General features: G+C 38.2%; 1 protein-coding gene across 3 annotated transcripts in view; it reads left to right on the top strand.

The window, feature by feature from the left end:
- NCAM2 (neural cell adhesion molecule 2) overlaps positions 1 to 27520 on the top strand; it is a 198116-nt gene that overhangs the window by 82135 nt on the left and 88461 nt on the right. For all 3 annotated transcript variants that reach the window (XM_083500344.1, XM_083500346.1, XM_083500345.1), the window contains exons 2-7: positions 14671 to 14745; positions 17992 to 18198; positions 18822 to 18965; positions 21110 to 21247; positions 23204 to 23321; positions 26781 to 26941. In XM_083500344.1, the coding sequence (XP_083356470.1) occupies positions 14671 to 14745; positions 17992 to 18198; positions 18822 to 18965; positions 21110 to 21247; positions 23204 to 23321; positions 26781 to 26941 (843 nt within the window). The remainder of the gene's footprint in view (positions 1 to 14670; positions 14746 to 17991; positions 18199 to 18821; positions 18966 to 21109; positions 21248 to 23203; positions 23322 to 26780; positions 26942 to 27520) is intronic.

Here is a 27520-nt window from a genome sequence, read left to right as displayed (position 1 = left end):
CCTCACCAGTCTTACATGCACTTTCACTTGCCTTTTCATTCTTCTTCTGAAAGCGTATCATGATGGTGCTGATCTCTTAGAGAGACTGGGGAAGTACAGTGTCATACTCAGGATTTGGAAATATCCAGGAGAAGAAAATGGAGAGGTGGTCAAGCATTGAGTGCACACTGATGGGAGAACTTTCAGATTTCATCCCACCTCCAACTCAAAAGGGCTTGGCATCGGTCTCAGTTTTGCTTCTTGCCCCTTTACCACTGAAGGGTCTTGGACTTTCAGAGGAAGAGAGGGGAACTAGCCCCGTTGTATATCAGGTGGGAGGGGGCTGTGGGGACAGAGTCTCTTCCTTAAAATTTTTGGGAGTTTACCTTAGTGAAGACCTCACTTGGAAAAACAATATAACTCAGGTGGTTAGGAAGGCCCAACAGAGACTCCATTTCCTCAGAGTCTTGCGAAAGAACAATGTTAAACAACAGTTGATTACCTCCTTCTACCGGTCCACAATAGAAAGTGTCCTCTCATATTGTATCACAGTGTGGTACGTTGGCTTGACAGCCAAGGACAGAGAGTCTTTACAGAGGGTGGTGAACACAGCACATGTTATCATGGGCAGTCCCCTGAGCCCACTAGATGACATTACAAGGGTTTGTTGCCTTAGGAGAGCGAGAAAAATTCTCAGGGACGATTCACACCCCGGCCAGCACCTCTTTAATCTTCTACCCTCAGGCAGGAGATATAGAAGTATAATTATCCGTAAAGGTAAAGGACCCCTAACCATTAGGTCCAGTCGTGGACGACTCTGGGGTTGTGGCGCTCATCTCGCTTTACTGGCCAAGGGAGCTGGCATACAGCTTCCGGGTCATGTGGCCAGCATGACTAAGCCGCTTCTGGTGAACCAGAGCAGCACACAGAAATGCCGTTTACCTTCCCGCTGGAGCTGTACCTATTTATCTACTTGCGCTTCGTGCTTTTGAACTGCTAAGTTGGCAGGAGCAGGGACCGAGCAACAGAAGCTTACCCTGTCACAGGGATTCGAACCACTGACCTTCTGATCGGCAAGCCCTAGGCTCTGTGGTTTAACCCACAGCCCCACCCACGTCCCATAATCAGTCGTACCAACAGGCTAAAAAATACTTTCTATCCGTGGGCTGTTAGGCTGCTGAACGGAAAATAATATAGTGCAACTGACTTTTGGGGATGGTGTGTTGTGCGACAAGCACACAAAATGCAATGAGATTGAGTGGGGTTTTTTGGGGGGGAGGCTTGGTAAATTTCATTGTACACATGTTATACATTGACAATAAAGGCATTACTACTACTACTACTACTACTACTACGCATGCTGTGATTTTATTGGAGGTGAGGGGAGCCAAGGCTTTTCTAGTTGTTCCTGCATTCTTATTGTGAATTATGAGAAATGAACATTTTTGTAACCATCATCATGAAGACAAGCCCCAGTCCATGCCCCACCCCACAGATAATTCCTCGTGGAAAAATAATGTTGAAGCAGGGCAACAAGACCAACCGTATAGCCTTCTTTCAAGCCAGTCAATCAGGAAATAGTTATTTGCTTTAATTTGCATAAAGTGGTTCACTGCAGACTGACACCCACAACAAATCCATTGCAAGCACTTCAAAATATTTCCCCCAATTTTACTCTGATTGTTGTCATGGGATCAATCTGAATTTATTCTGGACAGTTTCAACCAATCACATTTTTGTTGTTGCTTCAGTTCATTTCCGAGGAGCCAACACACCATTTTGAAGAGTGAGTAGATAGCTGTGGAAGAAGCAGGCAGGTTGTGTTGCTTTGACTAAAGCAGGAACGGGGTACCATGATAAGATCATTTGGTTTCTTCCTTTCTTGCACCACATCTCAGAAAAGTTCTCCGCTATTGCATCTCCACGTGATTGTCTGCTCTCTCTTTGTATCATCCCTTTCCAAAGTGTGCAATGTTTCCTTTTTCCTACTCTAGAGTAAACATTTGGAAGGCCTAATAATATAGTTCCTGTTTCAGTTAAGAAAAAAGTTTGTGTTGGCTATCAGAAATCTGAGAAACACTACTCTTAAGATAGTCCTCTTGAAATTTGAGGTCACTTAAGAGTACTGCAGTTGTAATGTGAAACAGGATATTCACAGCAGGTTTCCTCTTTTTTTACCTTTACTGTTAGGTTCAGTACTGCTTTGTTTCTGACTTCCAAGCTTTAAAATAAACATTGCATAATGCTTTAGATCAGTTGAAGACTGCAGTTAATATCTGTGATAGGATACCTTCCATACCCCTATCCAGGGTCAGCCCACCCATGGAGCAAGGTGAAGCCATCTCTCCAGGTGGCAAGATCACTAAGGGAAACACAGTCTGATGCCAATCTTTATTCAGGGCTGGCTCATCCGTGATACAAAGTGAGGCGCGACTACTTCAGGTGGCAGAATCCACAGGGGAAGCAGACCCCAATGTTGATTTTTCTTCCTTCCTTGTTACTAACATAGCTATTCTGTAGCACCTTCTTTCCTGATATGAAGTGAGACACCATTTTGAGATCCACATCAGGTGCCAAAATGTATTAGGATGGCCCTATCCCTATTCCTATCCCAAATAATCTGGAGCTCTGCCTGGTCAAGATCAGAAAAGGGGTAATGCAGATTGGAGTTGTGCAAAAGTCTGAAAAGTACGGTACTTATCTCTTAATGGCACCCTCTTTCCATCTGATATGTTGTTAAAGCTGCAGTTGATGAAGCAGAGTTTCAGCACTTGATCATACAAGCAAACTCCTAAAATGTACCAGTTAACATAGTACTGTTATTTTCCTTGCCTGCTTTCCTTGCTCATTCTGTTTATTTTTGAAGCAATGCCCTTATTTATATGTAATTCATTATTATTATTATTTTGTAACTTAAACTAATTGATTAGTGGTGCCTATACTAATGGAGGTTCCCTGAAGTTCCAACCTAGGGCATAATTTTAGGACATTAGTGTTGCACTACTGTATATAATACTGCCCTGCAGGGTGTTTATTGATTCTCACTGGTGTCTTGAGTATGCAAGAATGGCAATCTGAAAATGCCTGTTCTGCTGGGGAAAAGGCTAATCCTTTTATATAAAAATTGTGACTGGAACCAAGAATCACTAGATGTAACAAAGGGCAAAGAATGAGAACCTGAGATTTGTAGGGCATAGCCGATTAAATTGAGGTGAATGGGTATTTCAAGGAGACTTTAAAAAATTTCTTTTTCCCCCTTTTTTGGTGTGTTAACTTACACTTATCACTGGCAGCTGTTCTTCTATTTTATCACTTTAATTATATTTTCCATTTTGTGCTTGTGGCAGCAGTGCCTGTCTTATTTATCCCCCAGGATGCCCTTGGAATGACACTACATGAACAATGTCCTCCATTGATAGTCACCATTCCCCCACACCCTAAGGCCTGTCTTGGAATTATGCTACATCTCAATGTAGTGTTGTTTTTCAGGCAAGTAGCTAATGCAAGAAAAGGAGAAATTGCAGGCATTCCCCAGCTGCCTATGGTAAATGCCGCTGAAACTTTTGGAGGGATTAAAAAAATGGTATTCCTCAAGAAGCACAAGTGCCTCTGGGGTTCATGGAAGTAGTTGTAAAGTGTTTTGGATTGTGGCGAATGATATCTAGGTATTGTGGATAAAACAAAAACCTCTCAATTTTATTGACACCAAGTGCTTTTTTAATCATTGTTTGAGCAAATTACCTCAAACAATTTTGTCATAGTCTAGAAAGAATTAGTTGCAGTTTCTGTTTTATCTAATACTGCTATAATACACTACCTTATGCACCATATATATTTGCTCTTCAGTCTGGATAGCAGGTATGTGGAAAGCATTTTTTAATCAATTCAAAACCATCTGCACTACATATATTATACAAACATATACCAGAGCACTATACCAGGCATTCAAAAGTGGGCAATCCTGTGTATCCTTACTCAAACGTCAGTGGGGCTTTCTATAAAGTAACGTGTATGTAGAATTTACAATCTTAGAAATCTATGCTGTTTTATAGCTTCTATAGCTATGCTTCTCTTGTGTTGTTACATTATAGGAAACACTTATTTTCAATTTAAATTACACTTGCTAGAAATGTGCATTTTTTAACCTATGAATTGGTATAGTTTTAAACATGAGAATTGGTATTTTTATTCTTCCTTGTTGAATATGATTTCATTTTTAAAACGGTTGCTTTTCAAGACATTTCCCCAAGGATCTGCGTGTATTTGAGATTAGTTGAAATACACTCCCCCAAGGGTGTCCACAAAATTCTGACCATGCATTTTAATTCTGAAGTTTACAGCCCTGTTGTGCTTTAATATATCTTCCTTATCTTTTTTTTAAAAAAATTGAACAATGAATGTCAAGTTAGTGGAAGGGCCATTAGCTCAGTGATAGTCCAACAGCATTTCAGCTAGAAAAACTGGACATGAGTTCTGCATGTTAGTCATTTTTGTGGTAAAAGCCACAAAAGCCAACAACATTTTGCCAAATGTAGAATACCACTATTCATTGTGCATTTATTTCTTTTATTAGTTCATGCTTCATATGTAATCCAATTTTTATTCAGGCATGTGTGCTTTATTCCAAGGAGAAATATACTAAAATAATATAATTCCTACTAAGCATGACCACCTAACTCTTTAATCCTCTTTATTAGTCAAATTTCTTACACATTATAATTTTGAATCATAGTGAGTCCCCATGGATTTTCATTGTTTCTCCTGGGAAAATTACTAGTTGAGAGACTGAAAATGATTTCTAAACCTTCAAAAACATTGGATTGAAATTGTGGGAATGTATCCTCTTCTTGTTTGCATGCAGGATACAAAATATAGTGTGTGCATTTGCGTGTGTAATTTTAGAACAAAAGGTGGGCCCACCAAACCTCCCCAGTTTGCCCATGATATGGTTTTGCACAATTACTTATTCAGCACTTGATGTCACCTGATGTTATGTGTGGGATAGGTAAAAGTGTGGGGCCTAAATGAAACTTCTAAGTTCTTTCATTATTCTTCATTTGCACCCACTGACATAATTTAAAACACTTAAAATGGTTCTGCCACAGAAAAAGGCACCCAAGAGAAAAAAGTGTTGAATTGCAGTTGTAGGGAAAGAATTGGGAGAGCACTGCAAGTGGACTTCTGATTGTTCCTTTGAAGTCGAATCACATGATGTCAGGTGATCAACAGGTGGGCTGCCCCTTCTACCTGTGAAAGGTCGGTTGGGGGACCTGGAAACTTTCAGAAAGATGGCATCTCGTATCAGGGCTCACAAGCAAAATTGCTATTTCCTTCTCTCTTTCTCTCCTGTTTATTCCTAAAGACCGGAAATTATTTGGACTTAATCTGTGATATCTGTTAGAAGTGTTAGCTACTTTTACCTCCATGGTATCCCTGTGGGGGCATATATTTGCCTGCCTGCCTTTCTTTCTTTCTTTCTTTCTTTCTTTCTTTCTTTCTTTCTTTCTTTCTTTCTTTCTTTCTAAAAATATTTCTTATTAAAGATTTTCCTGGTTTACAAAAGCACATACATTGTCTCTGTCTTCAGGTTGTGTTTTCTACAGATCAGTTACATCTGTTGTGAAGCATTGGTGTTATATGCAGTATAGGGTTGGGAAGAAAAGAGGAGGAGGGAGAGAGGGGATGGTAAAGCTTATGTTCTTTTACTTAGTGTATGTGTGTGGGGTTTGTGCAAGCGTCACTTGGGTAGGTTCTCTTTCTATTTACTTGTTATGTTTCCTTGTGGTGAGAGAGGTTGGGGTGGCCTAGGGTGTGGTTGATTGTCTTTGGTTGGCAGAAGTGAAGTTTGTGGGGGGGGGAGGGGGTTGTTGAGTTAAGTTAGCCATATTGAATATCTTTTCAACCTGGCTCTAGCAGAAAAGGACAAGGTGTGTATTAATAAGAACTTTTGCCAGTATGCACTTACTGTACAGAAAGTATCCAGACAAGAGGGCACCAAACTCATTTAAAAGGTTTTAGTTACCCTTTCTTGAGAAAGAAGTAGCAAACTCACACATGCTACAGTTTAGATTCAGAGTAATCACTGTGAGCTAACCCTGGGTCTACAAATGCAAATGAATGATGTGGAAATGATGTGATGGACTACTGTCATGGTATATAGAATTGTACTGCTGCATACTATTGGTACAGGGCTCCAGGTTTTATTAGTTCTTGTCCATTTAAAAAATAATATAACTTCCCCACAAATACAAACCAGTCAATCAGGGAGAAACGTTTCATGGATTTTTGTGCTGATTTTCTTTCAGAAGAGAATTATAAAAAACTATGGTTTTCCTACCTGCTGTTAGAAGTGGTGCATTCGATACTGCCACTTCCTTTTTCATAACTATCCTCAATCTTGAGTTACAATAGAAGCATTTTTTATTTTATTATTCTCTATTTCTTCAGAAAATATTAAGCAATTTTCTTAGCTATTGACAGGGTTAGCTGAGAGCAGATTTTCATGTAATTTGACTTTCTATGCCAATCTAAGGATTTTTATAATGTCTGGGCACTGAGGTCTCTTGCTTCTAGGCTCTAATTTATGGTGGTGTTCATTGATTTTGTGTATGTGCAAAACAAATTGCTTCTGGAAATATATTGATATATGAATATGGATCATATTCAGCTTTCTGGAATGGCAAACACCATGTGAGAGGTGTATCTTGCCCTTTCAAAATCATCTTTATTTAGTGACTCATTATCTTTCCCCGTATTTGATTCTCTTCCATATTTTATATAACAGATCTATGTACCCCAGTAACTCATTAACTTGTTAAATGATGATTTTTAAAAAGACATTCTGTGTTGGATATTAGAAAGATTGCTGGAAGGTTGTGTTTAGAGCAGGGATGAATCATTTATTATATTTTCTGTCTTCAGGGATTAGTGCTGATACTTGCGTAGCCAAAATTCATGCACTTATTGGAAAAAAGTTATACACTTTTCATTAAGCGCTTACTTTCTTAAAAAAAGAAAAAGCAATCCCAAACAGACAATAGATGTATGACTACAGACATTGCAGAAGTAGATGCTATTATAAGAAAATGAGAAAAAAGAGCAAAACAAAAGAAACCTGAGGTGGGAGGGACCCACAATAGACTGTGCCCATACCATGCTCTGTGCAGTCATGCAGAAGAAAGGGGAAGGGGAAGGAGCAGGAAGAGAAGATAGCCCATATAAATGTATATACTTGTTCAAAGACATTAAAAGCATAAGAAGAACCCTGCTGGACTAGGTCAAAGGCCCAAGCAGTTAGTTTAGTTTCCTGTTCTCACAGTGACCACACAGAGATGTCTTTGAGAATCCCATAAGCAGCACTTGAGTGCACCAGTTTTCTCAAATCTGCAATTCCCAGGTTTGTTCTACCTGCTCCAACAGTGCAGGGAGAACAAAAACATGGCTAGATGCTTTATATTTCTTTAATCCTCTTTTAATGTCATCCCATTTTATTTGAAATAATTTCAATGGAAATGTTACTCCATTTCTATACTGCCGCTTGAAACAAATGGCTCAATGCTAATTTGGAAACAATCATAGTTAAAGTGTAAATGTTGGGGCATTAAAATAGCATGTATAGTAGTGCCATGCATAGCAGATAACTAATTACAAGCCTTTCGCTCTTGAGTTGAGCCCAAACACTTTTAGATTTTAGGCAACTTCTGCCTTTCCAGCACAGCATGCTGCTGCTTTGCCTAAAGGTAAAGGGACCCCTGACTATTAACTCCAATTGCAGACAACTCTGAGGTTGCAGTGCTCCTCTTGCTTTACTGACCAAGGAAGCTGGTGTTTGTCCACAGACAACTTCCAGGTCATGTGGCCAGCCTAAGCTGCTTCTGGCGAACCAGAGAAGTGCATGGAAACGCTGTTTACCTTCCCGCTGGAGCAGTACCTATTTATTTACTTGCACTTTGACGTGCTTTTGAACTGCTAGGTTGGCAGGAGCTGGGACTGAGCAATGGGTGCTCACCCCGTTGTGGGGGTTCGAACCGCCGATTTTCTGAGCAGTAAGTCCTAGGTTTTGTGGTTTAGACCACAGCACCACCCGCATCCCACTGCTTTGCCTAGCAATTGCTTTAATGGCTGAAAAGTTTTAGTTCAACAATCTTTAAGATAAATTATAATTTACTGCATGCAAACAACTGAACATAATTCCATAGTGAACATTACATTTACATTATTCTGTTAAAGATCTCAAATGAATCTGTTTTGATATGTAAAAGAGTAAGACCCTGCAATATTGTCTTTTTTTATTGTTGTTCTTATATAAAGAAGTCTCTGTGCAAGAATATTCAGGCATTTACTGTAGGGGAAAGCAGTCGTTTCATCAGAACATCCCACAGGGAATATGGTGCTGCAGTGTGGACAATGGCTTTTATTAATTTGCAAAACAGCCTTGACATAGCTTGGAAAAGAGAATACAGTATTCCAAAAATGTTAAATAGAAGCCTTCTACTTAGAGTTTTAGGGGTTTTTACTGCCCGCCATCTACAGTTTTCCAGACCTCTGAATCCAAGCTACTACAAACAATGTTACAACTCCTGCAAAAAGGATGTTAGTGCTATTACACTTTTCTTCCTAGCAAGAATCCTAAGCACTTCATTTAAAAAAAAAATCTTTTAAGATAGTCCAAATTAAGTTCAAGATATGTAATAGAATTCTGACCCCAAATTACCTTAACTTAAAGTAATTGCACTAATTCTACAAAAAGTTCTCAGCAGTATAGTGTAATTCAAAATAAGTGTGGGCTTCCTATACCCCAGGGTGTATTTTCAAGAGAGCTGATTCACCGGTTCCAATTAAAATGAATGGGCAGAGAAGGGCATTTTGTACCTCTGAAAGTTAGGTTACAACTAATATTAATAATGTATGTGAAGCTAATCACATATTAATACAAATTTCTGTATTAAACTGAGCCAGGACACCAGGGGCCTTCTGAAAATGTTTATAGGCCCCATTCTTAAACATTGACTAACCAGTTATACACCGAAGATCATTCATTAAAATTTTGGGTTTCAAGACTTGACTCAAAGCATTTCTCAATTTAGAGGGTAGCTACCAAATCCTAGGTGTGTAGCTGTGTTTAGTCAGGAATTAAGAATGTGCCCTATGAACATAGTTTTTCGAGGTCCCTATAGGCCTTGAAAAATAGAACACACAATTTAGCATAAATAATGCTTTTTTAAAAATGGCATAGGTACTGAAAGAATACCAGCTTACTGAAGGTTGCACATAACAATGTTCAGCACAGTATTACCATAGCAACTGCTCAGGCTGGGGCTAAGGATAGCAACTTCTCAGGTTGTGTCATTGAAACTGGAACTTACTTCTTAACATAATTTATCAAGCCAAAGTTCATTATATTTAAGTGCCACTGATTTCAACAGAAGAGAGTTAAGCTTGTAGTTAGGCTTCCTTTTAGATAAATTAGACTTTAAAATATTTACCTTTGACTAGGTAGTGCCATTAATTTTAAAAGTTTGTTGATTACAATGGGATTTAAATGCACCTAATTTGTTCTGGCTTGTTGCATCCATATATTTATTTTCTGTACCAAAGGATGAAACACTTGCATCACTCTTCTTACACTGGAAACATCTTGAAAATCCCATGGGCTGAATGAACTTTGTGTGACTTCTAGTTCAGTCCCATAAGTAGAGAAACTACGATCACTTTGCCTGATGATACAACGAAGAATATTACACACAGTCAGGCTAGGAACATAATACCAGTATAATGAAGAGTAGTCATTGGTAAACAAGTTAGAATCACTCTTCAGAATTAGTCAACTTGTTTTCAGTTCATGTTGATAAATCTCAGTGATTTTGTGAATAAATCCTAAATTCTTAAATACATATGATAACTGATTTAACAACAGATGAAAAAAATTCCCATTTGAAACTTAATGGCAAACACTTAAAAAATACAACAAACATCCTTCATTACCTTTGGGACTCTGGAGACTGTTGTTTGCCAAATATGGGAGGAGGAAAAATAAACTCTAAATGACCTCAGTAGAGTTTAAAGTTTTGTTTTGTCAAAACTGGCAGGTGCAGCTTACAGGACCTGTGGAAGTTTGCACAATGTAAACTGCCAAAAGCTGATGCCATAAAGCTACTTGGGAGGATGGCAGAGGTTGCCATGCAGAGGACATTAATCAGCCGAATCTTTCTCCTCCCACTGCAATAATTAATGATCACAGAATCATAGAATTGAAGAGTAGGAAGTGATCCCCTGCAATGCAGGCATCTTAACTAGATCATGCATTTTCTTGTTGACCTATTTAAATGTGCATAGGTTCTGTCTAAGAATATTTATTGATTCATCACACAATTGCATTTTTTGAGGAAACAGATTTGTTGATTTCAATGTACGTAAATAAGCAAGGCTGAGCATTCAGGGATGCAAATTTTGTGTTTTTGAACTCAAAAGCAAAGCAAAACACTTGAGCTCATCTTTAAAATAGAGTACACATTTATTACAGTGGGTCAAAATCACTTGGGAAGCTTCCACAATATGGTGCCTCCCAACTTCTCAAATAGGAAAGGTTTAATCTAAGATTACCAGACATCCCCATTTCCCAAGGACAATCCCCAGATTTACAAATCAGTTCCCATACAAAATCCATTGAAGTTGAAATGTGTCCCCTATTCATTTTGGGGGGGGGGGGAAATCTGGTAACCTTAGTTTAATCATTATATACACTACTGCCACATACCTGTCTAAAAGTCAGTTCTATTGTAATAATAATAATAATAATAATAATAATATAGAGAAGAAACACTTCTATCTTGACAGCAGGTCATATATGGAGCCTGTTTATATGGTAAGCACATGGTACAGCATGGGTATAGCTCTTCAATGGAGAAACATTTCCAGTGGGAAGGGGAATTTTGAGAATGGGTTCTAGGAGTAGGAATGATTCGTATTTCTAGCTTTTAGAAATAGAGAAACATATTATTACACATCTGCACATTTCAGAATTGACTGTTGTTGGATATCACTTAGTAACAATCAATAGCATATTATGGAAATGGAATTTACTATCTTACATTTTGTTTTTAATGGCTTAAGGTTGTTCACCAAAAAATAAGAAAATAATTATTGTAGAATATGTCTGTAGGATACCAGGGGTACCTTGCAGTGGTAGCTTGGTTGTCAAATGGCTTGGCTCCCAAATGCCGCAAACCCGGATGTGAGTGTTCTGGTTTGCGAACATTTTTCGGAAGGCAAACGTCTGACACGGCTTCTGTGGCTTCCGATTGAGTGCCTTGGTTTTCAAATGGTTCCGGGAGTCAAATGGACTCCCGGAATGGAGTAAGTTTGACAGCTAAGGTACCACAGTAATTAAAGAAATATGGAGAAATAGAAAATAGCAAAAGGATAATTAACTTCTGATACAGTGCACAAGCAACTTGAGAAATATAATGTGTAAATTGAGATACTAAGGGTACTGTATAACAATACTTCCCTTTTCTCTCCTCTCCCCACACCTCTAAAAAATCTACTCTAGGATCCCCCAATGCTTCAGCAGATCATGAGGGTGCATAGGGGACTGCAGAGTAGAGGAGGAGGAAGTGCTGTTGTCTGTCACTCAAGTTTACATGTCACTCAAGCTGACTGTTTGAGGGGCTTAAAGAAGTGGCATAAGTGTTACTCCAGAAGCAGATATGAATGCACACTGGTGGGATGTCTAAACCAGCTAGAAGTTCCCTAACATGCCTCTTTACAGATCCACTGCAGTTATTGTTCCACCAGCAGAGAGGAGAAACATGTGCGGTGTAATATGTTCCTCCATTGTTGTCTAGAGGTAGGAAGGGCCGTTCACCTCCCCGCTCTGACCACAGTAAACCAGCAAGGGGATGGATGTGATAGATGCTCCACAAGTGAATAACCATGGGCTGCACAAGCATAAATGCGAGTTAGAACTGATCTTCTCCTGCCTTTTATGCAGTAGCTTCATCACATCATCTTAGTACTTCCTGTCGTGTCTTTACAGCTCTACATCTGGTCATGACATAAAACTTTTTTGGACACTGATATCCCTTCAGAATATTTTCATTTTAATTAAATGTCATACTTCAAATAACTGATGAGAGAACATTCCATGAACCGGTAATAGAGTTTGCTTAACTACCTCATAAGCACAGATTGCTCAACTAATCACTAAGGAAATACTTTTCGATTCTAATCTGCATCAGGGATTTATTTATTTTTAATTCTCCCAAACCGTATTTACATAAAGCCTTGCCAGAAATGATGCTTCTGGCTGGGCTGGGGAAAGAGGGCATATGGTATTTTTTTGTTTTCTATTTTATAATTATTAAATAACCATATGTAGAACATGTGTTTATATTCTTTCCTTTATTCTGTTACTACTAGACTTGTGCATACATTTATAAGTGTAGTTTAGAATTTTTAATACCAGTGCCTTCAAATTCTATTCCTCCTCATGTTGTTTAAGTTGAGGAGCAATCTGTGCCAACTGAATATTAGTGTATTCAGCAATCCTTGGAAATTCAGTCTTCTTCAAATTTTGCAGTGTGGTTCTCCAGCCAACTCATGGAAGGTGATGAAAAGGAAGAGAGATGGGCTGAAGCTAACATATTCATCTCAACGTTTTCCTCCTTATGGAAGAACTTACTCCATTTCCATAATGCCTGAATAGGTTTTCTGCGGTGCTGTGCTGTCTGTCCGTGTAGCATCACAATACTACAGGTTGCATCAATGCAAGCAAATATTGCAGTCTCTTGTGCCATGTCCCATACTGCTCTGAAGTGTCCCCAACCCTCATAAATATATTTTTGGTAGCACAGGGGGTTCCTCTGGGTAGGGAAGGGGGACATCAACAACATTGGGGTGCCCTTCTTGCTTGACTGCATCCCATTAAAAACAATGAATGATTTCAATGTGAAGCATAATTAATCAGAGATAACTTTTTAACCACTACAAAAGTGCACTCATTAATCTAGCCTATTAATCAGCTAAACATTGCAGCTAGGCCCATTGCTATTGATCTAATTATTATTATTATTATTATTATTATTATTATTATTATTATTATTATTATTTATTATATCCCACCATCAGGCTGGGTTTTCCCAACGACTCTGGGTGGCTTACAGAACATATAAAAACATAGTAAATGTCAAACATTAAAAACTGCCTTCAGATGTCTTCTATAAATTGTGTAGTTCTTTATTTGCTTAACATCTGATGGGAGGGTGTTCCACACGGAGGGTGCCACTGCTGAGAAGGCCCTCTGCCTGGTTCCCTGTAACTTCACTTCTTGAAGTAGGGGAACCACCAGAAGACCCCCAAAAGAGGACAATTTCTACTTTCTGCATGCAGTTTGGAACTTTTTAGAAGCCAGCATCACTAATTTAGTCAGAATTCTGTTTTCTTGTTTTAATTGTATGTCGCTCAGAACCATGGTCTTCTGTCCCCTTTCAGTAAACATGATATTCTGTTTCATTGGCAATGAGTGATTTAACATATTCTGATGAGTTTTAAGCTTTTATGGTAGATAGCAGGGCACAAATGGGATTTTTATTTTTATTTTTCACTAACCTTTGGAAGCACTCTGTGTCTCTCTGTCATGGTCCTAGTAACTTTCAGGGTTCCTCACACATACAATCAAGTAAAGAAAAAAATAGAGATGTAGCTGCACACTAAACATTAATATTTAGTCCGTTTGATAGCTGAGAGGAAAGCTGTAGCTTGTTGACTGCAAGCAGACTGGGCACAGAATCATTTTGTAATCAACTGTTATGATAGTTCTGCTGATGGGAAGGTTGAGTAGTGAGCAAGATGGATTTCTTTAAACAGAATATGACCCCTTTTACAAATGACAAATCTTTTAAAGTGTTATGAAAATTTTGTAACTTGTCGGGGGGGCGGGACCTACATTGCAGCTGAGAACCAATGTTAACTAACATTAATGGTAAATGGGGTATTTTTCTGATTCCATTAAGAAACCTTCAAGAGAACTGCTTTTTGTTAGAGAAATATGGATATGCCCCACCATTTCTTGACCTTTCTTGAATTTTTATTCACCCTGTTCTGCTAACTTTGGCTTGTAGTAAACACATCCCAATGGCAAAATTCAATGCATTTCAGCGTCATATATATTTTTTGCCACAGGTGGTTTTGTTGTTGTTGTTTTGTTTCCAGAAGGAAAATAGCAAGTGGCAACTGGCTGTAATTTGGGGACATTGTGCAGGTAACAATCTGTGACAATGTCACTCAAGGACTACCATGTAGGTCTACTTATGCGTGAATTATTTAGACACCATTGAGTTCATCTAGCGTAGTCTGGATTTAGCTAAATGTATTTAAAAATTAACAGATGGTGTGATGTGTTTAGAATAACGTGATTGTCCCTTTTAAAAAATCTCATTAACTGTTTTCCCCTTTTTTATACATGAGTATGTCTGCCCCTAATATTTGGATTCTGCTTCTAAATATTGGTTTGTAGCGCTTGTTACTTAGAAGTATTCCAAGAGGTAGGGTGTAAGGCTCTCTCACAGAGGAATCTAATTTGTAGGGACATGATCCTATTTATGGTTTTAATATGTGGAAGTTTTTCTCTTTGTGGACATATGGAAAATTCTGCTTCAATAATAATAATTTTTATTTTATTTTATTTTGCAGCACTTTTACAAGTGTCAATTTCCCTCAGCAAGGTAGAAGTCAGTGTGGGTGTATCCAAATTCTTCACATGCACAGGTATGTATATTTGCTTAATTTCAACTTGACTTCTATCCCTTTTCACGTGTGACTAGTGTGTACACCAATTGGAGGCAAGCAGCTAAGCGTCGGGATGGTTAAGGAAGTGTAACAATGTTGTTCATTGCAACAATCACTGACTAGTGATTGGCCTGATGGGAATGTAAGTATTTGAGGCTTGGAATCTAAGATTGGAGAATATGGGGCAAGGCAATATCTTACATAGATATCAGTGAAAGAAGAAGCTATGAGCTGATGGAAGGAAGGAAGTGGTAGAAACAAGGAAATTTCAAATATTTATGGCCCTCCTGGTCATAAGACACTTGCTGGAACCAGATGAGTTTTATGAGGAAGAGTGCAGTTTCAACCTAATATTTTGTAATATTTTTTGACATTATTTTTTGATACATCAACATGGATTCTTAATGTTGTGTGCACTTTATGTTTCATTGTATTATTTTAGATTATATATAGTTACATACCAATATAGGTACTCTCTGGTCTACAGGAAGCCTGGTCCTGCAGAGCTTTTATGGAAGCAAAAATTATTTGTAGGCACCCCACTTGAGAATAATGTCTGACATTATTTTGATTTGATTGATTGGGAAATGGTCCTTGATCTTTGCACGAACTGTATAAATTACATATTCTCCAACTCTACCCCCCCCCATAGCATTGAACCGTGTGGAATGTGCTTTGCTTGAATTGTGTTTTCTTATCATTTAGTGCCATGTGGTGATCACAGGCACCTGGTGAAATGGTCCCTTATATGCAAACTTTCAGAAGTGAAGATTCCTCTCTATGGGTCTGGAGTCAGTAGTCTAAGGAGCAAAAGGGGAGAGTGAGAACTTGGCTGCCTCAGGTAGAACAGCATATAGCGGTCCCTACAATTCAGATGGTATAGCGCTCCCTTCAAGTCATATGGTATACTTGGTATACTTTGTAAACTGGTGTTATATATATATAGGCAAGACTTTGGTCTTTACAAGGCTTTATTATCTGTCCAAAATGTTCACAATGCAGATTGACTCAATTCCATGTCTGCTCAGTCGCTAGCAGAATCTGGGAGTGGGCGGTCCTTAAACTTTCCCCAGCAGAGTAGTCTTTTGACCCCCATCCTACGCCTCCTCTCTCTGCACGAAAACTGACTGCGCAAAGAGGGCGTGGGCAGAGGGGGACCTGCCTCCCCCCTGCTTTGTTCATGCTCGGTACTGTGGCTCTCCCTTGCATCCTCCGAGCCCTGCATCCCTTCCCCACTGGAGGCGTGGCTTTCCTCCTTCACGGAGGAAGTGCTGCTTCTCACGATCTTTGGAGGCTCCCTGTAACCCAACTGCCCTTCCACCTCTCGTCTCTGAGCTGATGGCAGTTCCCTGACAATATATATTGATATATATATAAAATTAAGCGGTATGTAAATTTTATGATGATGACAATGATGACGATGATAAATTAAAAAACTAATAATTTGCTTCTCTTTCATGGCCCCAAATATAATGCAGGCACCACCTCTAAATAATGGTAGAGCCAGCCCTGGGTAGGAATTGAGTTTTTCATATTGAAGCAGCCAGTTTGCAGAGGGTACAAACTAAGGCAATTAAGTGAGAGAAGAACTGAGCTGGTTGGAAACATTAGTGGCACTGGGCATGACCTCTTTTCACTTCTGAAAAGATAGCAAGAATAGAGTTGCTTTCTATTTTACTGGATGTTCTCCTGAGCTTTTCATAGTAACCCTCTGTATGGAAATTTAGAGGGGAATCTTTTCCTGGTACTGAGTAGCTAACTCTACCTGTTCTGCAAATGCATTACAAAGCATTAAAAATGTATAATGAACTGAAACATTGAGAAATGTTCTGGCACTAATTATTCAGTGGCTACTGAATAAATTAAACTATCTGAACAATGTGGGGTTTCATTTAATGAGTACAGGTATTGGTGGAATTTCCTTCTAAGTCTTAACTCTGAAAATCACATTTCCACTGCATTTATGCTTCATGATCTCTGCAATGTGCTTCCAAGTGAGATTTGAAAGGAGTTGATTTTACTGTCATATCATAGCCAGGAGACAATGAGATATCCCATTAGAATTTAAGTATACATTATTAGGTCTATAAACCATGGGGTCACTACCTTCTAACTTTGAAATTGTATTAGGACAGGAGAAAGTACAAAGTTCATTCTATGTAATTATTTTTATGGCTACTCATTCCGACCAATTGAATTTTGAGTTAATGGCAGATAATTAAAGATTATTACAAAAAGAAGTAATACAAACAAAACCTAGCTAATCAAATGTCAACCACTAATGAATAATTTGTTCCTGAAAATACTCTACATTTCAGTTGTTTTATTCAAATAATAGATAGAATGGTTGGTTAATTTATTTTGTTGTTTTTAGAGTTTGTTTTTTAAAAATTATATCAATGCAGGAATGGATACTTGGGCAATGACACAAAGGCAGAAAGACTCGATTGTCTATCATTTTGGAAACAAATGTCATTAGCAGAACTAGCAAAACAAGCAGAACTGGTAAAAACAAAGTGATATAGTACTTTTTAGCATCCTTTCCCTGAAGCATTGTGATTGCAGAGACGCAATTAAATTATTTCCGCTTTCCCACTTTTACAGTGGAATTTCATTACATTGGAATCTTGGGAGAAATGGTATGATATTTGCAGGCACACTGTCCACAGATATAAAAAAGAAAGTATCTCCAAATCACTTTAGTTGTTCTTGCTTCAGTTCAAGGCACTTCAGACAGATTCCTCTTTGGTTTGGACAACCCTAGGCTTGCCATATATCCGGAAAATCCCAGACATGTCCTGTTCTGGGGGGCCTACATCCCCATCTTTTCTTTCTTTCTTTTTTTTCATTTTATAGGAAATGCCTGGGTTTTAGGGGGCTTTATTTTGGCGAGATTGCAAAAAAAGGTGTTGAGCTTTTATTTTTTGCAAGATCACCCGAATTTTTACTTCTTGAAATATGGGAATCCTAGACAAGCCTGAAACCTGCCATTTTGTGTTGCTTGTTTCTAATTTAGGATTCAGTAAAATCAGATGCACACCCCTAACAAAATCAAACTTCTGGAAGACCCCTACTGGACATAATATTGTGAGGCTGCTTGATATTGTCCCAAAATATAGAACCAAACTGATGCACATGAGCATAGCATATTTTAAAGAAATGTACCTGATACCTTGTCCATTATTCATTATGTACATTGTTGTCTTTCTTTCTTCTTTCCTTTAGTAATTGGTGAGGCTGAGAGTATAGATTGGTACAACCCACAAGGAGAGAAGATTGTATCTAATCAAAGAGTGGTAGTACAGAAAGAAGGTGTCAGATCACGGTTAACAATCTACAATGCCAATGTGGAAGATGCTGGAATATACAGGTGTCAAGCAACAGATTCTAGAGGACAGACTCAAGAGGCTACTGTTGTTTTGGAAATTTACCGTAAGTAAAATCCAAAGGTGAAAATAAATTCAGTAGTGAGGCTTCTCTTCCTTCATGTTGTACCGAAAATGATGAATATAAGTGCTCTGTAAACTTTATATCAAAAGTATTCATTATATTGGGGCTACTCAGTGCTAAGTATTGTATGTACTCAACGATTACTTTGAAGTAAGCAAATTTTCATATATATATATTTATAATAGATGGCAGCAGAAGACTTATTTATAGTAATTGGTCACGACTAAATGACTAAACAACAACAACAATGGTTTACTTTTAACTTGAAATAGTTTTGTCTTTGTTAATAGAAACTTAAAGTATTCTGGTATTTTTGAAAACAAATTTGATGTGATTTAAAAAACAAGAACAATCAAGCAGTGTATGACTTTTATGAAATAAATAAATAATATAGCACTGATACCCTGCTTTATATTTTTGCCATCGACCTTGTCTTTTTGCTGCAACAGAACAATACAATAATCGTACTTATCCAACTTGCATGTGAAATACTTTTAACACTTTAAAGTACTAAGTAAATTCTCTTTGTTACCTAAGTAATGTACTTTGGAATTCTCAGCAAATGGTAGAAGCTACTAACTAAACTGTCTTTCCTTCTTTCTTAGAAAAGCTCACATTCCAAGATATCTCATCCCCACAAGAATTTGTACAGGGAGAAGATGTACAAGTCATTTGCCGTGTTACTAGTTCACCTGCACCTATTGTCAGCTGGTTGTATCAAAATGAGGAAGTCTCAAATATTGCTGACAGTTAGTATTTTGGTAACTCTTTAAATTATCTGTTTTCATTCTACATTCAACCAGTTTAAAGGCACTTACGTTAATGTTCTGATATAGTAATGAAACACCTATTGTGTTAGCAAAATAATGAGTAAATGTGGTCATTGAGATGTTATATTGTGGAGATGGGGAATGCAATTAATGTTACTATTAAATCGTGATGTAGTCCTTTTCCTGATATATCCCTCTGAAATTTAATTTTCCATTGCAAAGAAAGGTAAATAGCTTAGGGATTGGCAAATGAAAGCCACAAGATAAAACTGGCCAAAAACAAAACAAAACAAAACAAAAACCCTGGTGACTACTTGGGTCCTATGTACAAACTCAGTGATGAAAGAAATTTCCCAAAGAAGTGGTGGTTGTGGCCACAGGACTATCTACCAGGTTATTTTAGACTCTGTGTTGTTTGAGACTTCTCTGCTCAGGATCCCTCTTGAATTTACAAACTGACTATGTTTGGTACCTTCTTGTTAAGTAACCCCACAGTTAGGTAGACTCTTGCCAAGTATAAAAATAAAAAATTCTAGTCAACAGCTGTGGGAAGACATTTGTAAATTTTTAGCTTTAAAACTTGGTTGTAAATTAGGTTAGTCATGGAGACCAGTGAATTCAAGAATTGTCATGTTAATCTTCATTTGTTTGGTCTTTGGATTAGACCCTCAAGACGATATTTTTTCTCATACATGACTTCAATTCTACTTTAATTTCTATACTTCCTTAGTAAATTCTGAGAACTAGCTAAAATATGCTGAATTAAACATCAGGAAAATGACTGAATTTTAACAAAAGATATAAATATCTGCTCTATGGTTGTTGGATTTTGCCATGATTTGGAGCATTGAATTATTCTTTCTTTGTCTTCTGCTATCCTATTTTCAATCAGTCAGTTGATTCTGGATTATTTAAATCATTGTGGGAGCTTTCTAAGTGCTACATTGGGAGAGAGGTAGGGCAATGGTTTCAGCAGGTGGCCAGAACCTCTCCTTCCTAACCCCCCTGCAGACCATCTTTGACAGGTGGGCAGGGCCTCCACTGGTCAGTCACCTGACTTTATTATATCAGGTTGCAACCATTTGAAGTTGATTGGCACTGGGAGTGTGCCTGCAAAGAGGCTTGCTGTTAAGGATGATTAGGAGTTACATTGAGTTACAGCAGTTACATTTTCCATCTGCAGGGGGTATCTGGAAAGCAAAAATGTCTGTTTGCAGATGTGCTATGAAACTTCACCTGCAAACAATAGGGGGTCTCACTCAACATTGATCCCCCTCAGCAGCATACATACCCAAGTGGGGTTCTCTGCCAGTGCTTTTGAGCTTGCATTATTCCTTTGGAGCTGCACCCTTACCTCCCTCACACCTGAGAGGAGGTTTGGGGGATATTGGCATGGTTTGGGTGAGAACAGTCTTGTGGACCAGCTTGGACTGACCCCTGCATTATGAGTTCAACAACCTTCATTGGTGGCAAAAAGTTAAAACTTCAAAACCATGAGCTATCTCACTCTCCTGTTATCAGTTACATAGTAGAGACATGCAAGAGTTCAGTGTGTGGAAAAGTCATATAACAGGAGAGAGACTTATAAAAATGATTGAGAATCCGTAGATAAATTCATATATAACCTTCCAATAGCCAATGTGGTTCATTTCCTGTGCTTGTTGGGCAACCACTTGCACATGCCCAAGCCAGCTAGCATAGCCAGAGGTCAGAATGATAGGAACTGCAGTGTAACAATGTCTGGAGGGAACCATGTTGGCTTTCCCTAACTTACTTCTTTATCTCTCTTGCCGCATCTGTTCTTTTTTTTTTCTTTCCTGCCTCCCTTTTTCTTGTTCTGATATTCGTTTCTTCTTAGGAAAGTTTGTGAGGTATGATGGGTCAGATGAGCTGTTGTTTATAAGAGGTACATTTGTTAATTTTTTTAAAAAAGACAACATGAAGCATTTGATATAGGATAACTGAGCTTCTAGAATTACATTTTACTTGTAAATTGAAGTATGTTTTGTTGATGAGCTCTCTGATAGTATAGCAGAATAGTTTAAATTTTATCAGTTCATAACCATGTTCCCAGCAGTGCCTTCACTTACTGATACTATTTTATATCTTACATGCCTTTCCAGATAGGTTTGCCATGCTGCCAAACAATAATCTTCAAATTCTTAAAATCAATAAAAGTGATGAAGGTGTTTACAGATGTGAAGGAAGAGTAGAAGCCAGAGGGGAAATTGACTTTCGGGATATCATTGTACTTGTAAATGGTAAGAAGCAAAACTGAACAGTTCTACACACAGAGAGAGACAGAGAAAAAGAGAGAGATGCCTGTTTTTTGTGTTAAAATAATTCTGCTTAGCACCACCAAACAAAATATTACGTAAATCTAAATTATCACCCTTTATGTGTGGCCCTCAGTGCTTTCTCTTGCCTTGTTATTACCACAAAATATGCTGTAGCTTACTCTAAGTGTGTAAATAGCTGAGGTCTGGCAAAAGTCATGAACAAAATCAATTTTTCTAATACTATAATATCAAGGTAATAGTCTACCATTGAGTTCACATTCCAGTTTATAATAGAAATTGGGCTAGATGTTACATTGGGTGAACCTCCACTTATATATTTCAGAATAATCAAGGATTCAATATTATGCTCATTACTGTAGCAACTTTATCAGCTTGTTAAATTACACCTTGAGACTTTCATTTAATGATGCTGCAGCCAAACACACACACGTATATAATCTAATGTTTGTGACTATTGTTGTGCACCTAAAGTTTACATGTGACCAGGGTTGTAGTCTTTTATTACATATATGTATCCATGCAAACCTTTTATTTTAAATGATCTTCAGTTCAGCAGAAGTATCTTGATTAAAAAGATAGGCCTGGGTCCAAAGGTGCCCTGCATAAGCTGAAAGGCAGTTCCATACTGGGAAGGTGACAGTGCTCCAATGGGGCAAGTGGAGTCTCACTTAACATTTCTTTTCATCCAAGGCATAATGTTTGGTGTATTATTTTTAAACACTACCTTAATTATGGGTTGTGTATGACTTAGAGCAGACCTCTGAATTTCAGTTAATCATCTTCTATGATTTCATTAGATACAACTCTATATTATTATTTTTCAAAATGGCACCTTTTATTAAGTGTGTGGTATAGTGCATAGAAGGGACGTGGGTGGCGCTGTGGTCTAAACCACAGAGCCTAGAGCTTGCCTATCAGAAGGTCATGGTTTGATACCCCGTGACGGGGTGAGTTCCCATTGCTCAGTCCCAGCTCCTACCAACCTAACAGTTTGAAACAATGTCAAAGTGCAAGTAGATAAATAGGTACTTCCCTGGCGGCATTTCCGTGTGCTGCTCTGGTTTGCCAGAAGCGGCTTAGTCATGCTGGCCACATGACCCGGAAGCTGTCTGCAGACAAATGCCGGCTCCCTCGGCCTATAGAGCGAGATGAATGTGCAACCCCAGAGTCATCCACGACTGGACCTAACGGTCGGGGGTACCTTTATCTTTACCTTTATAGTGCATAGAATGGGCACAGTCCAGCCAAACCAAACATTTATATCCCCTCCTTCCAGAATGAAGATACATGCAGACATAGTATAATAAAAAATGAAGTAATAAAAAGCTATTGGCTAATCTAAGGTGCTATTGTTAAGGCATTTTTCCTGTTTCCAGTAATGAACTCCTTAAAACATTTATACTGCAGTAACCTTTAAAAACTATCATGCATTTATGTCAAAAAATCACTATATATTTTTAATTTTAAAATGGCATCAAAATGCTAAGAGTTAACAGTTTAGAGCCTAACAATTAAGGTTTAAATATCCATGGTTTCTTCTGATAGAAGTACTGTGGTTAACTCTGAACTGACTAAAACTGAAACTATAAACTGCTAATATTCTTGATCAGACATAGGCAAACTCAGCCCTCCAGATGTTTTGGGACTACAGTTCCCATCATCCCTAGCTAACAGGACTAGTGGTCAGGAATGGTGGGAGTTATAGTCCCAAAACATCTGGAGGGCTGTGTTTGCCTATGCCTGTTCTTTTTGATAGTAAATAAGTAACTGAATTTTACTTGACTAAAAATTATCCATCGGCCTTATTTGTGGTTCGAAAATGAAATGGTTATAGCAAAGTTACTTTAAGAAACGAGAGGGATCTGTGTGCTTTCTAACCTTATCTAACCTTACATCCATTTTCCATATTTTCTTCAGTTCCTCCAGCTATCACATTGCTACAGAAGTCCTTTAATGCCACAGCAGATCGAGGAGAGTCAATTACATTATTCTGCAGAGCCATGGGTTCTCCTGAACCTGAAATCAATTGGTATAGGTAAGCTCAAATATATGCTGCAGAGATATTTCAAATATACATTTGAATAGTGAGGTGAAAATAAACCTTTCAGCTCATAGGGATTTCTTTTTAAAGGGTCACTAATTGAGCAGGTATTTTGTTCTTGTTTTTACTTTATTCCTGTTGGAAATGTCATGTAATTGGACTTTGTGCTTTCTGAAACCATCAAAATTAACATGAAACATTGTCTGAATGCTGTAAATACAAGAAAGACATGGATCCTGAAATATTATTCACTTTGTTTATATCTGAGTTACACTGCCAAAGTGGATAGTGCTTCAGCCAAGCTGGGGAGAGGCAAAAGTTCAGACTTTCATATTCAGTGCAGTCATCAGCTTGTCATCCAGATGATCCACCAGCAGTTCATCCAGATGAGTCTCCAGGGACTGCGGGGTGCAATACACACACCTCAATCTGCTGCACTATGGATGGAGCCTAGAGCAGTTCTGCAGGCCTTTCCCCACGTGCAACTCTATTCTACCCACTGAAAGTGTGGCTGGGTTGTTTCTCTTACCCTTTTTGACTGAGGTGGTTTGGGCCTCCATCATTTTGCATGCAAATCTTCAGTGCCAATTAGATGTAGAATACAAGCTTTTGCCATCCTAGCAGTTTGAAAGCACAGCAGTGCAAGTAGATAAATAGGTACCGCTGCGGTGGGAAGATATATGGCATTTCCGTGTGCTCTGGTTTCCATCACGGTATCCCGTTGCACCAGAAACAGTATAGTCCTGCTGGCCACATTACCCAGAAAGCTGTCTGACAAATGCCGGCTCCCTCGGCCTGAAGCAAGATGACCGCCTTCTCCCATAGTTGCCTTTGACTGGACTTAACCATCCAGAGGTCCTTTACCTTACCTTTTTAGAATACAAGTTCAGTTGTATTCCCACATATGGATAAGGTAATTTGTTTAGAAACATTGCTACATAGACTATAACTAATACAGTCCATGGTCAAACTTTATTTCTATTTACTAATCACCTCTTGTTGAGAGATGCTTTCTTTTCCAGAAAACATTTTGTTGGGATTCTGTCCCAAATCTCATATTTCTCTCGTATGTAAATTGTAATGAGCAAAGAGGTGCTTAAGAGAAAAGTCAATCAAAAATCTGAGCTTTTCTGTCTAAACAAGTATTTCCAGTTGTGTGTTCAGAAGCATACTCTTTCTCAAAGATGCTTCTGCAATTTTGAACATGAAAAATCTGACTCAGGTATTGCATAAAAATACCATTTCGTTATGTTAAAAGCATGAGGGGTCATCTCTCAGAGAAGTTATTTTACCAACTTTTTTCTTTCTGCTTATCTATTTAAATAAATATTACAAAAGCTGTAGTTTGCAAACTGATGCAGTTTGCACATAGATGCATAGATTTTAAAAGGAAAGGGGTGCAATTCCAGTACTATACTCAGTCTAGCATGAAATTATTCATAGCAATATTTTTTTTCAATGTTGAGAATTACAGTAGTAGACTTGTACATGCTATTTTTATAGTGCCCACCTGTATATAAGCTGCTGGATGAGATCTCTTCTGTTCACTGGAGGGTTTGAAATCTGATCTTGCGGATCTTTCAACAGAAAAGTTCCTTCATAGGTAGAAGCAACTAAATCAGCAGATTTTATCAAAACGTCATTTTCAATGGCAATTATCATTGATTGAAAAGAAGTCCCCCTGATAACATCTTTAAAAAAATTCTGAGGGTTATCTTTAAAAAATGAAAATGGATGCCTTCTTTTAGTATTGTTCATTTTCTTAAATTATTAATCTCTTGAAGACTTATTTGCAACCTCAACTGTTGGTATTCAGATCCTTGTTTCCTGACATAAGCAGAACTTCCTGTTGCCCCGGGGTAATTCCCTCTCTGCCTGTTTGAGGATAGCATGTTTTGGAGTATAAAGCTTTCTTTTAAAGATGAAAATATCCAGTATTTAGCTGTGGGGGTTTATTTTTGGTTTGGTTTTTCAGTTTTCTTTTTTCTTCCCATATCCTTGAGAAAAAGACATATTCTGCATGGTGTGAGCAGGCTATAATTTGCAACAATGAAGCAGGATTTTTGCTAATATTACAGGTTTTCTCTTCCTCCTACACCAGTGTTCCCCAACCTTGGGCCTTCAGCTGTTTTTGGACTACAACTCCCATCATCCCTCACTAACAAGGCCAGTGGTCAAGGATAATGGGAATTGTAGTCCAAAAACAGCTGGAGGCCCAAGGTTGGGGAACACTGTCCTACACTACAGCAACGTACAGTAACGTCCCTTTTGCTTAAATTGTAACCTCTTTGGTATTTGGTATATTGAGTCCAGTAGGAGAGAAACAGCTAACCCAAGCTTTCAAAATGCATTCATATTTCATTCACACCAGTGGCCATGGTGTAACACAAGAACTAATGTCGCTGGACATGTCACCACAATCTCACCTGTATGCTCCCATTTATATTTCTCAAAACAATTAAGACGTAAATGAATGTTAAACTTCTGTTAGATTCCAGTGGATTTCTAGAAGTTGCTTTTATGCCATAAAACGTCAGGGTCTGTACCTTGAAACGTATGTAACGGGTAGGGTTGTGGAGACATGTCCAGTGACATTTGTTCTTGTGTGACCATAAAACATGAAAATTAACAGGTATGGAAAGGTCAGGAAGACCAAATAAAGTGCTGTCTGAATACAGCCTATGAGAGTACAGTGGTACCTAGAGTTACATACGCTTCAGGTTACATATGTTTCAGGTTACAGACTCCACTAACCCAGAAATACTACCTTGGGTTAAGAACTTTGCTTCAGGATGAGAACAGAAATCGTGCAGTGACAGTGCAGCGGCAGTAGGAGCTAAAGCGGTGCTTCAGGTTAAGAACAGTTTCAGGTTAAGAACAGACCTCCAGAACGAATAAAGTTCTTAACCCAAGGTACCACTGTACATCTCTTCTGTTAGTTGTTCAACTTTGTGATTAAATTGGGCACAGGTCAGTCAATCATGATAAAGTGACTGTGGGTAGTAAGTTCAGTAGTACAGTGAGAATATATTTAAACTCTCATGACTGGAGCTGTACATCCAGTGAAAAGGTTGGAATGTGTGAGGTTATATTGAATTTACCTGAAGCTAATAAATAATTTGACCTCAGGTAATTAATTTGCATAGTCCTCAATTATTCAGTGAACCCTATTAAAATGAATTGCCTTGCAATTTTTTTTTAAATAGCACTGTACATTTGCCAGTGAACCAAGAAACTGTGTGCTACTATTGACACTAGTATGCTATGTACTAGAAATGATCGTGAAAATATTCTAAGACTTATTTATCATTATTTATTTATTAAATCTGTTAGTCACTTTATCTCACCCAAGACAACCCAAATAACAACAGTAATATTGTTTTGAAATGCTTGCCTGTTTCAGATCAGATGATAAAGTATGCTTTGTGCTTATAAATCATTTTCATCTCTCAGGAGAGGAAAACGCATTGAGGAAAATGAAAAATACGTACTAAGGGGAAGCAATACAGAACTGACCATTAGAGATATCAAAAATATTGATGCTGGACCTTACATCTGTGAAGCAAGAAATAAAGCAGGAAAGATGACAAATCAGACATTTCTTCAAGTTTTTGGTAAGTATTGCTTGCTATATCTACCTTTGAACTCTGTTCAAAATTAGAGTACATATTCTGATTCCTGTTGTATTGTTAAAGTTGCCACTGAATTTCACATAAAGATTTCAGACAAATTTGGAGGTGCTGTGCAAGGGTGTATGACATGCATAGGCTAACTCGGCACTCCATATGTTTTGGGACTACAACTCCCATCATCCCTAGCTAACAGGACCAGTGGTCAGGGATGGTGGGAGTTGTAGTCCCAAAACATCTGGAGGGCTGAGTTTGCCTATGCCTGGTGTATGGCATACGTCCAAGTTGCCAGAAATTTCACCTAAGGTAAAAAAGGAATAAGCAAACTTCTGAACTCTGAGGAGTTTTAAAGGAAACTTAGATTTTCCATAAAGCAACATATCTCAGGGAATAGGGATTATAGTATCTTACATATTGTGATTCTTCCCCCAGCCCAAATGCTAATCCCCAAGGATTCATTAGGATAACCTAGGGGAGGGACAGTGATGCTATAACTTACCATTATTTCTAATGCTGAATTTGAGTAGCCTAGTGTCTGTCAGGCTGGCAAAAATACAGGAACAC

The sequence above is a fragment of the Podarcis liolepis genome (assembly GCF_965112155.1).
Source record: "Podarcis liolepis genome assembly, chromosome: 4".
NCBI lineage: Eukaryota > Metazoa > Chordata > Lepidosauria > Squamata > Lacertidae > Podarcis > Podarcis liolepis.
This window is presented reverse-complemented; position numbering and strand designations above follow the sequence as displayed.